At 34.5% G+C, this 15,357-nt stretch overlaps 1 protein-coding gene and 1 pseudogene across 3 annotated transcripts; one reads left to right on the top strand and one right to left on the bottom strand.

Moving 5' to 3' along the window:
* The first annotated feature begins 472 nt into the window (after nt 1–472).
* LOC110033617 lies at nt 473–3,223 on the top strand (annotated as a pseudogene).
* A 91-nt stretch (nt 3,224–3,314) lies between these two features.
* On the bottom strand, nt 3,315–13,447 carry LOC110033622 (uncharacterized protein At2g17340-like). Of its 3 annotated transcripts, none has more exons than XM_020737659.1 (12): nt 13,148–13,446; nt 12,942–13,007; nt 12,252–12,318; nt 12,048–12,116; nt 11,828–11,968; nt 5,009–5,137; nt 4,448–4,534; nt 4,213–4,287; nt 4,053–4,130; nt 3,881–3,958; nt 3,727–3,789; nt 3,315–3,643 (listed from the first exon to the last, which is right to left on the bottom strand). In XM_020737659.1, exons 1-12 carry the CDS (start codon nt 13,315–13,317, stop codon nt 3,563–3,565), a joined length of 1,104 nt encoding a protein of 367 aa, XP_020593318.1. In that variant the 5' UTR covers nt 13,318–13,446; the 3' UTR covers nt 3,315–3,562. The 3 variants fall into 3 exon arrangements, with proteins under 3 accessions (XP_020593318.1, XP_020593319.1, XP_020593320.1); XM_020737660.1 differs by having other exon boundaries at nt 4,053–4,124; XM_020737661.1 differs by lacking the exon at nt 12,252–12,318 and having other exon boundaries at nt 12,048–12,105; nt 13,148–13,447.
* Nucleotides 13,448–15,357: the final 1,910 nt, after the last annotated feature.

Below are 15,357 nucleotides of genomic sequence, written 5' to 3'. Positions count from 1 at the left end.
AAACTATATTTTTTTTCTTCCATCAAACATTGTTTGATTAAATATTAAGAATATTAAATTTTAAAATTAGTATGAATTTATGATGAGCTATAAAGAATTTCTTTTTTGCAGATTAATGCAAAACGAGATCGTTAAGATTTGTGCGTCGCAAAATTAAGAGTAATGGACAGCAAATGATTATATTAAAGGAGCAATTAGAATAAGAATATATTGAAGATAAAAGGTAGAAAATAGGTGCACGTGCATATGATTTGATCAATTACAATGAAAGGGAGAAAATGAAACGATGAGATAAATTCATAATTAATGTCAAGATTATGCCAAAAAAAATTAGGGATAATTACATAAAATAGCACTCGAAATAATGCTATTTACAAAATCTAGCAATCAAGTGAAACTTTTGAACCACCAAACCGATGTATTTACATGCAATGAAAAATATGGGTTGGGTTTTATCATGAATTCTGATATTTGAGTAAGAATTTGAAAAATGGATGAAAGTGAGTGCTAGATTTGTAAATAGCAATGTTTCGGATGCTATGTATGTCATTGCCCCAAATATTTAGGTATCGTAAAGGTAACATGTGCAAAAGAAGTTAAACAAAACAAATAATAATTATTATTATTATTATAACACTTCATGCATTACTCAACAAAGACTATAAATAATGATTTATTAGGCCGACTGTAAATAGTAAACATCAGACTACTGATGACAAAAACGACATTGTAAGTTCTTGATATCATGAACTAGAACTGTTGTCATTCCCTTAAATATAATGTATAGAAATAAAAAACAAAGCCTCAGATGAATCAAGCTTCAAGCCACCGTATCCAAAACTTTGTTTATAACCGAGTTGAAAACAAGATATATGGTGAATAAATATCATACCGCCATAGCATAAACTCCACATTTTCCCAGCAAACATGCAGGCCTCCACCATCATGACTCTCTCCTTCCTCTTCTTCTTCTCCATGCTCCGCCATTCCTGACGAATTCTCCATGGTGGGATACAGACAGGAGGGCCTGACATCCAGTGATCGTCTGATTGATCACTTTGAATCATGGATGGCCAAGCACAAAAAGTCCTATGCCACCATTAAGGAGAAGATGAGAAAGTTTGAAGTGTTCAAGGATAATTTGAAGCATATTGATGAGACCAACAAGGAGAGGAACAGCTACAGGCTTGGGCTCAATTAGTTTGTTGACCTTGGTCATGAAGAGTTCAAGAAGATGTACCTTGGTCTGCAGCCGGGAATAAGGAGACAGGAAGCCATTTTAAGTGATATCAGTGAGTTAATGTATGAGAACGCCGTAGAATTTCCAAAATCTGTCGTTTGAGGAAGAAAGGTGCCGTCAACCCCCATCCAAAAACTAAGGAGCATGTGGTAAAAACACTAAAAATGTCGAACAAACATTGCTTATATGCAAAATATAGCCAAAACTGGTTCAAAGTTTCATAATGGCAAAAAACAATCAGCAGTGGCATTGGCTTAATCACCAACAATCATATATACGCTTCTTTAAGTACATAGCACTTAATTCCTACGTATTTACACATCTAACACCTAAACTTCAATTTTTACATATTATGCCACCTTACCTATGCATTAAGAAAGGTGTATAACTTTTTAAAAGTTAAAAATGATGGTATTTTTATGTGATATGAAAGATTTGGGTGGCACAAATGTAAAAAGTGAAGTTTAATTGTTAGATATGTAAATACATGGGAATTAGGGGGTATGAACCGAAATGTCCCTTCCATTAAAACCTGAATTGTGTCATTAAGCGTCACATGATGGCTGCACGTAGTTGCTGGGCATTCTCTAGGCGACTGCCAAAAGCCGTACAACAACGGTTGCAATGGAGGGGGGTTGATGGACTATGCCTTCCACTATATAATCTCAAGTGGGGGACTCCACACTGAGGATGACTATCCCCATCTCATGGAAGAAGGCACATGTGATGACAAGAGGGTGATATGCTAAATATACACAATTAGGAAAAGTTTCAGGCCATTTACACACACACCACACAATTCTCATGCATTTACATATCACCACCTAAAACTTTCATATTTACACACATGGCACTCAGAACTTAAACTTTCATATTTACACACATGGAACTTAGAACTTCAATATTACATAAAAAAGAGCACTATGACCACTTTGTAAAAGTGAAATGCATCTTTTCATGCATAAGTTTATTGCACCAAAATGCAATTGTATGTAAATATGAAAATTTCAGTGTGAGTTCTGTAAATACCTAAAAATTGTGTGCTGCGTATTTAAATTTCGCAAAAGTTTATAACCTGTTGGAGAGTTTCCAGTTTGAATTTGTTGAGTTGCCTTCTTTCTGTGCAGGGACCGCTGCAGGTTGTGACCATTAATGGATATGAAATGTGCCACAGAACAACGAAGCCAGCCTTTTGGCACACCAGCCAGTGAGTGTTGCCATTGAAGCCTCTAGTAGAGATTTCCAGTTTTATAGTGGGGTAAGATCAATAACAACGTGTATCATAAATTCTGGTTTTTGAACCGTATCAAATCAGGGCTTGTTCATGATGACAGTGGCTCTTTGATGGTCATTGTGGTACTGAGCTGGATCATGGAGTTGCAGCCGTTGGATATGGATCAGGTAAGGGTCAAGACTACGTCATTGTTAAGAATTCATGGGGATTCAAATGAGAGAAAAGGGTTATATCAGGATGAAAAGGAGCACAGCGAAAAATGAAGCAGTGTGTGGAATCAACAAGATGGGTTCCTACCCAACCAAAAAGATTTGAACCAAGAAAGATTTTCATCTTGAGTTTGTATTTATGTTTCCCCTTAAATGTCTTCTTTGTGACCCTAAGTTTCGGGTATTGGGGTATATACAACAGATATCAGGAATAAAAACTGTTCTATTTTGTTCCTAATATAATTTGCACACAGATAAGGAAAAGTAAGAATCAGTTGGATCACTAAAAAGATATAAATTCAAAATAACATTATGTAAATATAATTTCACAGGAAAACATAACTCACCAGGCCGTCGTGGAGATATTCAAATATTTCACGGCAAGAACTAAACAAAAGAGTGTAATCAGTATACAAAGAAACCCAACAAGTTTCAAAGTCTGCCATAAGTTAGACAGATTTGAAAAAGAAACCGCAAGGAGAATTAGAGGAATACTAGTATAAAGCCACTGGTAAAAAATACAGACACTTTGATTCTGTCAGCCATACAATTTACTGTGGCCCTGCCCGCAATTAAGTTAGAAATAATTCTTTAGATATTTAAGCGAGAAATAAAAAAGCATGCCAGAAAAAGAAAGAAAATGAAAATGGTTATATATTATCAATACATCCTCTGGCTTACACCTGTGTCCCTCTTAAAAGGATAAAAATAATCTATTCCCAAAAATACATCAAAGCATTCCCAAAAATACATGACTGCAAAAGATGCACCGATTGAAAATGTGGAATAATGAGCCATTTATAATAATCATATTGCATAAAATTTCAGTTTGTGGAAAGTGTCCGCAAGAAAAATCCAACTGCTACGAATCCCATCTCATTAATTCACAACCTCATTGTACTTAAACACACAATCATAGAGCCTCCCTCCCAAGAACTGAGCAACCTCTGGATGCTTCACCTGCATAAAAATACAGTTTTGAACTAAGTAATCAACGATTTGATATCTAAATTAAATAAAACTATGGAAAATTTTACTAATACCATTCCAACTTTGACTGAATCACATTTCATTTGGGCGTAAAGATTTGTCTCTATTGCCCGTCCCTGCATGTAAAACATCAACGTGAGCATCCCCTATAACAATAAGCAGGAATAACTACTTTTGGGGATTTGTGCTTTTCTTCTCAATTAATACCATTCCCTCCAACAGAACCAGATCAGCATCAGCAGCCAGATATGCCAGCTCTGGTGATACATTTGTAAGATCAATAACCTGGAAAATGAGATAGAACTGGATTTACATCAATCGAATTAATAATACCTGGATTTATTAAATATATTAAAACCGTAGTCCATAAAAACCATACCGGTAAATCATTTCCAGAATTTGCAACTAGCAGACCAGACATATCTACACCAGCAAGGTACCCTTTTTCGTCCTTCAGCTGAAGATGGAGCAGTCAAATGCATAAAAATAAAAAGGATTCAGAAGAGCAATGCAGCTTATCAAAGCAAGATGTCCTTTACCTTTGAAATAATATTATGTAATTCTAGATAAGTTACATCGTTGATTGAAGGAAGCTCATTAGCAGCTAAAACAACCTGCAATTTTCCAAAGTTGTACATGTCGCAAAAATAACGGTTATTGCATGTATATGAAAAGAATTGAAAAGTCATATCATAGAAACACATCTCAGTGATGAAATATATGCGTAGGCTGAACACAACTAGTAGATGTGGCAACTGTCGGTAAGAGCCTAACCTGTGTACCACGCCGAAGTAATTCTCTCGCAAAGGGCAATATCCCCAAAATAATATCTGCCCCAGAATTATCAACAAAAATAATAGCCTGTTAAGGAAACAACAGAAATAGCACTAACATTAATGAAGAAGAAATTACTTAAAAGAGGGCAAATTGAGAGCGTAGATAAGTAAGCCTCTCTAATCTGATAGCAGTCATTCTGAAATTAGAACATTATAATCTGATTATCAGTTATAACTTATGAGTAAAGATGCATGAAAAATCAATAATTATCACATGCCTATATTAATACAAGATAAACAGGGATAGAACCAAATTGATGTGAAGACAATGACAACTGTAAGTTGCATCATATTTACATCAATACAAATTACATGGAAGAGGACATGCTCCACATTTAAAACTCCAACAACTGTAACCTCCATTGTTATCCAAATTTTTTTTAAAAAAAGCACATTCTATGTTAGTCAAGAATCACTCAGTAAATATTCAGAACTATAGTCCTTGCACCATATTTTTATACAAATTCATTCCACATTATAAATATGTGATAAGCATTACCTTTTTCCATGACTTGTTGAGCCATTTGCCTTTAAAAGTATCCAGGTCATCAATAACCCAGGGTCTTGAGAGAAGATTCTGACAACTTGCCAGAAAGGACATGCCATCCCTTGCAAAAACCTCTGCAAGCTATGGAAAATAATACACAGAATTGTCAAGAGAATTTCAATTAATAAAAATAGACATAAATCTCATAGATTTCATTTCTTCAAAGTTTAAAACTAAAGTAGTAATTCATGGTTCAATGAAAAAATCAAAAGAACTAAAATGAGATAGCAAACAGATAATAAGTTTCAATTTACCAAATGATCGGATCTGACAAAGAGCATTTGTGGCATTCTAAATAGCTCCCAGTACAATTCCTTCCAAAATGTTGTTATATTTTACCCATAAATTACTTATCATGACAATCCAACTCAGATTGATAAAGGAAAGGTAGGTCTGTCAAAACAACCTGTTGTTCGCGAACAGCTCGTGCTCGGCTCTTTAAGTAGCTCAAGTTTGACCGGTTCATTAAGCAAACGAGCTGAACAAAAACAATTTTTTTGTGCTCGATATATAAACGAGCCGAACACAAACAAAAATTTGTTTGTTCATGTTCGGGTTATTTTGGCTTAAAATAATTAAATTGGCTACGAAGCTACAAGGATTTATAATCGATTAAAGTTATTAATTAAAAAATAAAATAAAAATATATTGAATTCTATTTAAATGAATATTTTAAAATAAATAATAAGATTTAAATATCGCCCCTATGCTTAACACCCTACGGCTGTGTGACTAGGGCTGTCAAAATGCCACGTTTGCGAACAACTCGTGTTTGACTTGCTAAGCAAATAAGCCGAAAACAAATAATTTTTTTGGGCTCGATATATAAACTAGTCGAACACGAACTATGATATTTTTTAACAAGCCCAACACGAGCCAAGCCTGAGCTCGCTCGAGCTCGGCTTGTTTGCACTCCTAAGGATAGGGTATAGTATCCTTCATGATTTTGGATCTCTACTTGTAGGCTAAAGATGATCTCCGGTTTTTGGTGGATTTTGAAAATGCTTCATAGACATCAAATAGTTCAATACACAAAATGCCTCAGATGCTTAATATAACTATGCTAATTGCAATCTGTAAAATGAACAGTCCTATATTAGCAATAAGCTCCAATTGCTAAGGAGGTAATCCCCAATTTCTCATATTTTAGAAGTGTTTTCCATTAAACACATATAGCCATAAATGCTCATTATAAATATATACGTGCACTATTCATAATCTTGGGAAGTCCTATATTATGTTATATTTTGAGGAGAAAAGGTTGGTGTGTTATTCACTATAGAAATCCCCTACTTAAAATAGGGAGATGAATGCATGCCAAGGTACGACAAAATAAACCCATGTCACTCACTACATGGAGTACCTTCCATATATTAAAATTTATATAACAGCATCCACCCTCAAGGTGAGGCATATATATTAGTTTGTTTTCATTTATTTCATAATTGTGTGATGCGAACGGGTCCCAAAGCTTCCGCAAAAATATCAACCACTTGCTTTAAATGGCAAACATGAAGAGTGAAAATCATTTCAGACAAAACATTCAAATGAAACTAAGGATGCGCTTGGGAGAGCTTATTTGCAGCGGTGGCGTTTTCAAAACTCCGTTGTCATTTTTGTATTAGACGCGGATCATGTGTAGGACCCCGCGATCCACGTTTCATATTGTCGAAAGATGACTAATGCCCCTCCTCACTCCTGCCCTAATCTCGCAAGCGGCGAATTGAACTATCCCTCTCCGATCCAATCTAGCACAGCGTAACACTCCGTCACTTGATAAGGTTCTGCTACGGCTGGCTATTTTTGGATCTGAGGCGCCGGCGGAAGCTCCGGGACCGGAGCCGTCCACGTCGAGGAAGAAGAAGAAGGAGGCAGCGATGAGCCGACGGCTAGTCCGGCGAAAGAGTATGCCGGTGCTTCTTGTGGTTTTAGGTTGAGTTGGATGTGGAGGGGAAAATGGGCTGTTTTAGTTGTTGTGGGGAGGTTGTTCTGCCTTTGTGAGATTGGTTGTGAGGTGAAGGTTTGTGAGTTTTTTTTTTTATTTTTTATTTCTAGAGCTTTATCCTATTGATTATTTCCATCACCAGATTTTGTATGTTTGCTTCATTTATATGTGATATTTTGTAGTTTTTTTTGTAGTTTAATTTTGATAGTTGTTTGCCGGTGAGAAGTTTTATCAAAAAAATAGAGTGAAAGGGGAAATTTAATACATGCCATGCCCTAAGTTCTGTTAATAAATCAATTTGATTTTACTTTTGATGATTGGGATAGCAGCTTGGATGGCCCTCCTTATGGGTGACCAGTGCTATGTGATATGAATGGTGGTCATTTGTCGTCATTTGTGGCAATCTTCACAATCCTGTTTTCACAGTTTTGCTTATTTTGCTAGCATGAAAAAATTACTTTTGAGTGATAGATCGTTCATTTAACTAAAAAAATCTGCAAATAAACTATTTTTCAAACGCACAAACCAAACAACTAAACAATTTATCCAGAATGGGGGCGGAATGATTATTAATCCAAAATCATCTGTTTTCGAAACGCACAAACCAAACAACTTGTCGGATTATCAGGATAGGTTGTTTAACAACAGATTATCAGAATAAACCGTTTATCTGGATAAGCTGAATAAACTGCAGCTGCCCCAAACAGACCCTTAATTAACTTCAATATATTTAGATTTCTCGTGGAACACAAGATTGTAGTAATATAGATGGTAGTATAATTACTACAATTTAGAATTAGAAGTTGTGTACAAGAAAAATCAAACTTCTATTTAACATCCTTATGCAAGATGAGCTAAAGCTTTAAATTCATCCTTACCACCAACACTGGACATTGCCACAATAATTTATCTTTTCCTTTTCCGATTTACTAGGTTTCCAGCACTAAAAATACAAAATATAAAAGTTGACTTCATAACATCAAGAGATTCAATATAATCAGAATGAGAATGCTTGCATAGCTAAATGCTCACCTTTAATATATGATAAGCATTTTCCAAAAATCTTTTGATGTACGCAAGAATAAGTAGAAAAGCCCCCAAACGCTTCTATTTTGGAGTTTGCATGTGGCTAGCTCATCATTTTGACAATGAATTAAATACTAAGTATAGTGACAATCAGAAAAATCATTTTTCCAACTAATCTTCGGTATTGCGATGGATCATCAAATGATGCCTTAACATCTGAAGTGGTTTGAGCATCCACTATGACATCAGCAGGTTTGCAACAAAGAAAATTAATCACTTCAAGAAGGCCGATAGCATCTTTCCTCCGAGAAAGGAAGATCTCCAGTTTTATTATAAGCAAATTTAAATCAGACAAATTATTTGGGTTGTCTTAGCTCTTCAGTAATAAAACACATTTGCAAGTAGAGTTTTACTTCAAAGATGTCTATTTGGTGTGACAAATATCATCAACATAAATAACTAGCACGAAAAAACCTGAAGATGTAGGTTTGACGAAAAAGAAATGATCAATGGTGCAACAACAAAAGCTGAATTGACAAGAACTTCACAAAACTTCTCAAATAAAGATTATAAGCTCTATTTAAGCCCAAAGATGGTCATCTTGAGAAGACAAATGATTCTCCCCCTAAGAAACAAAACCAAATGGTAGCTCTATACAAATTGTCTCATTCAATTTGCTATGAAGAAAAAGATTACTCCCATCGGCCATAAATAGAAGAGTTCAGACTAAGGGTCTATTTGTGGCAGCTGCAGCAGTTTGAGGAAACAACTGTGAAGTTGCTCCAGAATAAGTTGTAGTTCAAAAGTTGTCGTAACTATTAAAAATTTATTTTAATTTCAAAAATTTAGACTGTAATTTTCTGGCAGCAAACACACTTTAACATGTTAGGTTGAAAAAAATAGTTTTCTACCACAAAAAAAAATATATTAAGCAACTAAAAAATTATTCCCCAAACAGAGGTATGATGGTAGTCTGAAAAGCAAAGCAATCTGAAAGTTGTCCCAAACGGGCCTTAAGTTAAGTCGAAAAACTTTTAAAGTGCCTTTATCCAATAAACCCATATGAGTCCTTTGACAACTATTTGAACTTTATATCAATCGATAAAGTCATCATGGTGAAATTTCACAAAAACACCCAAACTCAAGCAATTGGGGGAAAAATCAAATCCAATATATGATGCCTGAGTAGAGCACTCATCTAAGTATTCATAGTTTATTTCCTGAGAGGATTTTGAAGCATTTACTTACAAGTCCCAGGACTAAGGACAAATAATAAAGGTGGCAAGTAAAAGAATGATTTTGTAACACACCTATCCTAGGGATAAAGAAAGGATTTGGAAGATAAAATATCGACATGAGAGGAGACAGGATCAATGAGAAAACTGTCAAAATTGTACCACTGAGAAAAAATGAGCCCAACAAGCATAGAGAAGGGTCGTGCTAGAGCAGTGGGAGCGCAGCAACAAGAGATAATCATTAAGGGATCGCAAAAGGACAAGTAGCATTGAGATAAAGGGTTGCAGCACGTGCAAGGGATGCACTGATGAGGCAAGAAAGGGATGAGGATTAGGGAGCTAACATTAATCGTGCAAAAAGGATATATATTTTAAAAACTCTACACTCAGAAAATCCCCAATCAGAAAAGGAAGCAAGTGTGTTCAAGGTAAATGTGAAGGAAGAAGAACAAACTAGCACAGCGACCATCAATTGTGAGCATGGACACAATGCCAACAAGGTTCCAAGCGTAACCATCAAGTGAAGGACTGAAAAAAAGAGAGCTTGATCACTATAGGAGAGTTAACCGCTTTGATACCACGTTGACGAGAGAAAAATTATGTTATCCTCTTGGATAATGACATTGCAAGGTACAACCAAGGAAGCCTACACAACTCGCTATAAATAGAGTCCCTAATATGAAAATTTTCAATATTAACATCATAAGAATCTATGAGGCTGGCAAAACCATCAACTTTATAAGCTATACGAACTTGCTTAAAAGAAAAACCTTAGAAAAATTAGTTCTTCACAACCTTATAATTTATTTTAAAATTTATTGATTGATCACCAATTCAACAAAACATTAAATTCTAACTAAAAATATATGTCGAACATCTCCTGGTTTGGCATAAAGCCTAAAAATAAGCACATGATTTATTTTAGAAATTCTTAAGCCAAAATGTGCATTTTTCAATGGAACACAACCTAAAATAGCCGGCATTTAAACTGAATCAAGCCAGTTAAATTGACATAAAAAAGCTGAAATCTTAAACTAGTAAAGCCCGTCAAGACTCAAAACCCTATATCACTAATCAACATATCATGTTAAACATCTAACTTTTACCACCATCAGCCATCAAAAAGATGCACCTTTTTTTTCTGACAAAGCTTTCACCGCTGTCCGTAGAAATGAAATGCCACTTTCTTTACTCATGAGCCAACCTCTGTTGCACTATGAGAGTATAAGAGTTTCATCCTCAACTCTCATAGCTTTAGTTTCGATACCAAACCTCTTACACCTTAAACTTTGGGTATTGTTCAACAATAATAGTCCGTTTATTACCCTAAACAACATTTCCACCTCTACTGTTGTGCGGTCCACATGGCAAGAGCATAGCCATTTTTAAGCAACGTTAAGAGCATAATAGAAAATTTTGGATTTTGTAGTTTCAAAATTCAACACAAAATGTTCAATGGTTCCTAATAGCATGAAAAGGACAACATCCATTTTATACCCCACTACCACAAAGAGCAAGGATTAGAAGAACAGAATGTGAGCTCCTTATACTAATCCCCACCATCAAATGAGTATAAGTGTACAAAACTTGGCAAGGATTACTGATTTCAATCACTCAACAATGAAGATGAATCTTACTAGTCGACTGCCATACAGAGGTTGGCCAAAGGTCTGTGGCTCCCACCAACACTCGACAAACGTCATAACAAACGTAATGTATGTTTCTCTTTTTCCTCCTTTGCACTCATCTTCTATATATATATATATATATATATATATTTGTGCGTGTGTGTGTGCCGCAAGCCGTGGCCTGTTGATTGGCGGAGTTCGTTGTAAGTCCCCTCAGGTCACGGGTTCGATTCCCAGTGCGCCGGATTCTCGAATATTTAGACACACGGCGCGGGCTCTTATCATGGGGCCTAGCACATGGGAAACTGATATTTAAGCCTTTGCCAAATATCGATTTCCTTATATATATATATATATATATATATAGATTGTCTATAAAATAATTAAGCCAGTCCATAAAGCCAATACTTTATTTATAAATATTCAAAACAAAAACTTTGGTTGTTTTAGTTCTAGGCATTGAGTGGCTTTTAAACTAACCTGATTTAATTCCTAATAATTAAATCCACTCATGCTCAGTTAGTTCACGCATTCACCTACAATCAAAAAGGTTATGTGGCAACTGCAATGTGTTCAAACATTTCTTTAGTTCTCTTTATCCACAACAACTTTGCCAGCACCTTAGATTCATTTTTAAATCTTATCATCATCATTGCAATAGCCTCAGCAAAATTCCTCAAAAATTATGTACTCGTTATCCCTTGTAATAGGCAATTTATTTTTTATTTTTTTACTAACAAAACTACTTAAGAGATTCAATTGCCTTTTCTCCAGTGGTATATAAAAGAATCAATGGAAATAGTATCTTCATTAGAAAGAAATTTATGGAACTTTGAAGAAAAAAATCATGATATTTGCATCCCAAATACAAGATTTTTGTAAGAACTTTCAAGCATAGAGAATATCACTTTAATTCTACAAGAAAGAAGTTGCATACCTGTGCAGACCCTAAATCAAAAATATTGCCGGCCAATATTCCTCGAACCAAATTTTCGACACGTTTCCCCTCATCTTCAATATGATCATTCAGCTTTACAACACCTTCAAAAAGTGAAATAGCTTTGGCATTCTCTTCATCCTGATAAATTTTATGCCACATCTTTAGAGCCTTACAATCAAAACCAACGTCTAAGAGTTCCAAACTGCCAAACTGATACCTTGACTTTCTTAAATATATCCCTAAAACCCAATTCTCTAAGTACAATCTCCCGAAGCCTGCAAAGAAGCTATAATTATAAAAAATAAAAAAGAACCAGAATTGGAGTCAGCAACTTCTCATTTAAAATGAAATAAACATGGACGCAATACTTTAGTCCAAATAAAAAGGTATTATAAGCACAATATACACAATCAATGCTCACAATTCCATCTGGTGGCCCGCCATGACTCTCAGGATTTTTCTTCAAGTCCTCAAGAATTTCAGTATATCTTGGCACACAAAAAAAAAAAAATTAAGCAGCGCCAAATGTCAGTTAAGATCTCGTAGTTTTCAAACCCAAGCAATTTGAGCTGAGCACTGGCACATTTAAAACTATTCTGCTAATACTCCATTTTTCTCAAAAAATAGGTTCGGGGGGAGAAAGACAAAAACAAAATAAGTATTACATGGCAATCATTTTGCTGGTGGATCAAGGGTGTATGAAATAACAAAGTGATCTACACACATCCCTAAACATCAAAAAACAAGGCATAGAATATAATGAAAAGCATAGCAACAAAGGCAGATCATGCTTCCATTTTCTATCATCAATGATCTCAAATAATTCCGTTGCCGGATCATATTCAAATCCCTAATCATCGCATATTAAAAACGCAGAAAGAAAACTCTTTAATAAATAAGGACTAATAAGTTATATTGTTTTTTTTTTTTTTTTTTTTTTTTTTGATAGAAGATAACTGCAAGTTCGATAACTTTCTAACGATCACCGTGCATTTTCCATTTGGATTTCGTTCAAAGGAAGTTTAATTACACGGGGGCTTAAAGGCATTAACATCGTGTTGATATAAAGCAAAAATAGCTCATCGCAGCGGTGTATACACTGGATGGTTACCTTTGAGCAAACTTCTCGGCTTTCTCCGCTGCATCTATGACAGTAGTATCATTTTCAGCCCGTTGCCTGTAACAAAGCCAACTTCAGCGTACAAACAAACAAGCAACTGGCAGAGACAGATATGCTTTCATAAGCGCGGTATCTACTATCAGAAAAAAACCTAACGGCAGCATATCTAGAAAAGCTGCGATGAAATCAGAACTCGCCTGAAGGACGGTACAGAGTTCAAGAAGACATCGATCCATTGTATCTCAACATCCGTTGCCTTCCGGGGATTATCCGAAGGGAACCGGTAGGGAATGGTACAAGCTCTGTAATTAGATTCGACTGGAGTCTGCAGCAGCGGAAATGGCACGGAAGGGGACGAGCTCTCCATTCTCTGCCTCGCACTGAATCTCTCTTTCACTCGGAACCCTCAGACCTCCTTCTACACCTTCCGCCTCCTCCCATTATAAGCTCGGGATTACTCAACTGTTCTTAGGTCACGCCAACAGTGAAGTAAGAAGTACGTACGCTAACACCCGAAAGAATTATATATTTACATGGGGCCATAACATGCCTACCACACAAACCTTATAAATATCTATATGTTTAATATTTAGGTTTTCTAATTAATTAAAACATACATGACATTCTGATTATTAATGTCAAATGTCACAAGCAAATACATTTTTTCATGAAATAGATTATGACATTAAAATGTTGAAAATATAAAAATATCAAATTTTAGATGTTAGATATGTAAATACATAAGAGTTATATGATACGCATGTAAATTTTGTTTGATAAATTTATCTTACTACATACAATTATGGTTTGTAATAAAGACTACTATTAGATAATAACATTTTTATCCTCACAAACAGTCTTTCATTCGTTTGTTAATTTATGTATTTTCATTTAGAGCAAACGTTGCCTCATATCATTGACTTGAAGGTATTGGATTCAATTTAGGGTGAGACAAGTCAGATTATAGGCTAGCCAAATTTAAATTTTATCTAATTTAGATGAAAAAAATATTAAATTAAATTATTACAATTAAATAAATGATAATTGGCTTAGGGTTTAAATATTATTGTTATACTTAATTATCATTTTTAACATTATACCATTTAAAATGATAATTGGTTTAAAATACTATACTTTATATATATAATATATATATATTAATACAATTAATTCAAATTCACAACGAAATAATTTAAATTGCAAACGTGGGAACAAGGAATACTGATATGAAACATTAAAAGGGTCAATAAAGAAATAGATAAATAAAAATCATATTTTTCTGATAACGCGCAATAATAAACGAAGTACGGAATGCACATGTTTATTGTCGGAACCCGCATGATATGTCAGAAGCCCCCACTTTTTAATTATCTTTTTTTTTTTTTGGTGAGTTAATTATTATCTTTATTCTCAACTCTTCTTACAAGTCATCTGAACAATCAAGCCATGGAGATTTTTGTACTTCTCCATCAAAAACTCTAAATTTAAGCAACATTGTGCTGAAGCAACAGGGTATGGATGACCCGAGAAATTACAACAAGTCAAAACCATGAGGCTAATAATTCAAAGTGAACAAATCTCCGGGGGTGAGAATTTGGATTATTACACTTCCGCCCAATTTTTGACATTTCTCATCAATCATCACCAAACACTAGCTAATTCCATTTATCAAAGGAGAACTCATGAAACTAATAAATATAATTTGTAAGTTCATTTTTTGCACTTTATGATTAATAATTATAGTATATCCAATATAAAGTGTACAAGTAAATAAGTAGTAGTATCCATGAGACATATAAACAATTTAAATGATAATTCTAAAAAAAATTTGAAGTTAATTACATTCATAAACCTGCTGTACATGTGAACGAAAGGTATACAAATTTAAAATAGATAGTAATATATAAATTCATCTAAACGCATAAAGGTTTCTTCCAGAAATACCCTTAATTAATTATATATATATATATATATATATATATGAGTTTCGTATGCATGCTTATAAATTTGAATCCAAAAATTTTTTGAAGAAAAAAATGCTTTGGATACATACTTCGCTTTCTTCATTTCCTCCTTTCGAGTTTCATGCTTAACAAATCATCTATGCAATTTCCAAACTTTCGAAGATTGGGTGTTAGAAATGCAAACACATAAGATTTGTGTGGCACAAATATAAATTTCTCATAATTTTTAAACTTAAATATAACAACTTTCCTTTATTAAATCATCATGTGGAAACTAGAGCTGTCAAAAAGGCCCGTTGTTCACGAACAGCTCGTGTTTGACTCGTTCGCTAAGTTAACAAGCCGAACACGAACGAACGAACAAATCTTCGTTCGTATTGCTGATTTTGGCTCGAAATACTACTAAACAATTATATATATATATATATATATATATCTCTTTG

The sequence above is a fragment of the Phalaenopsis equestris genome, unplaced genomic scaffold (genome assembly GCF_001263595.1).
Source record: "Phalaenopsis equestris unplaced genomic scaffold, ASM126359v1 Scaffold001238, whole genome shotgun sequence".
NCBI lineage: Eukaryota > Viridiplantae > Streptophyta > Magnoliopsida > Asparagales > Orchidaceae > Phalaenopsis > Phalaenopsis equestris.
The sequence above is the reverse complement of the archived record's forward strand: the minus strand, read 5'-3'. Positions and strand labels throughout refer to the sequence as shown.

Excerpts from the sequence above, each read along its gene's own strand:
- LOC110033622 (XM_020737659.1), bottom strand. The coding sequence starts at position 13,317 with ATGGAGAGCTCGTCCCCTTCCGTGCCATTTCCGCTGCTGCAGACTCCA. Across the intron at positions 4,288-4,447 it reads TACTTCGGCGTGGTACACAG|GTTGTTTTAGCTGCTAATGA; the intron begins GTTAGGCTCTTA and ends GGAAAATTGCAG. Across the intron at positions 3,644-3,726 it reads ATTCAGTCAAAGTTGGAATG|GTGAAGCATCCAGAGGTTGC; the intron begins GTATTAGTAAAA and ends ATTTTTATGCAG.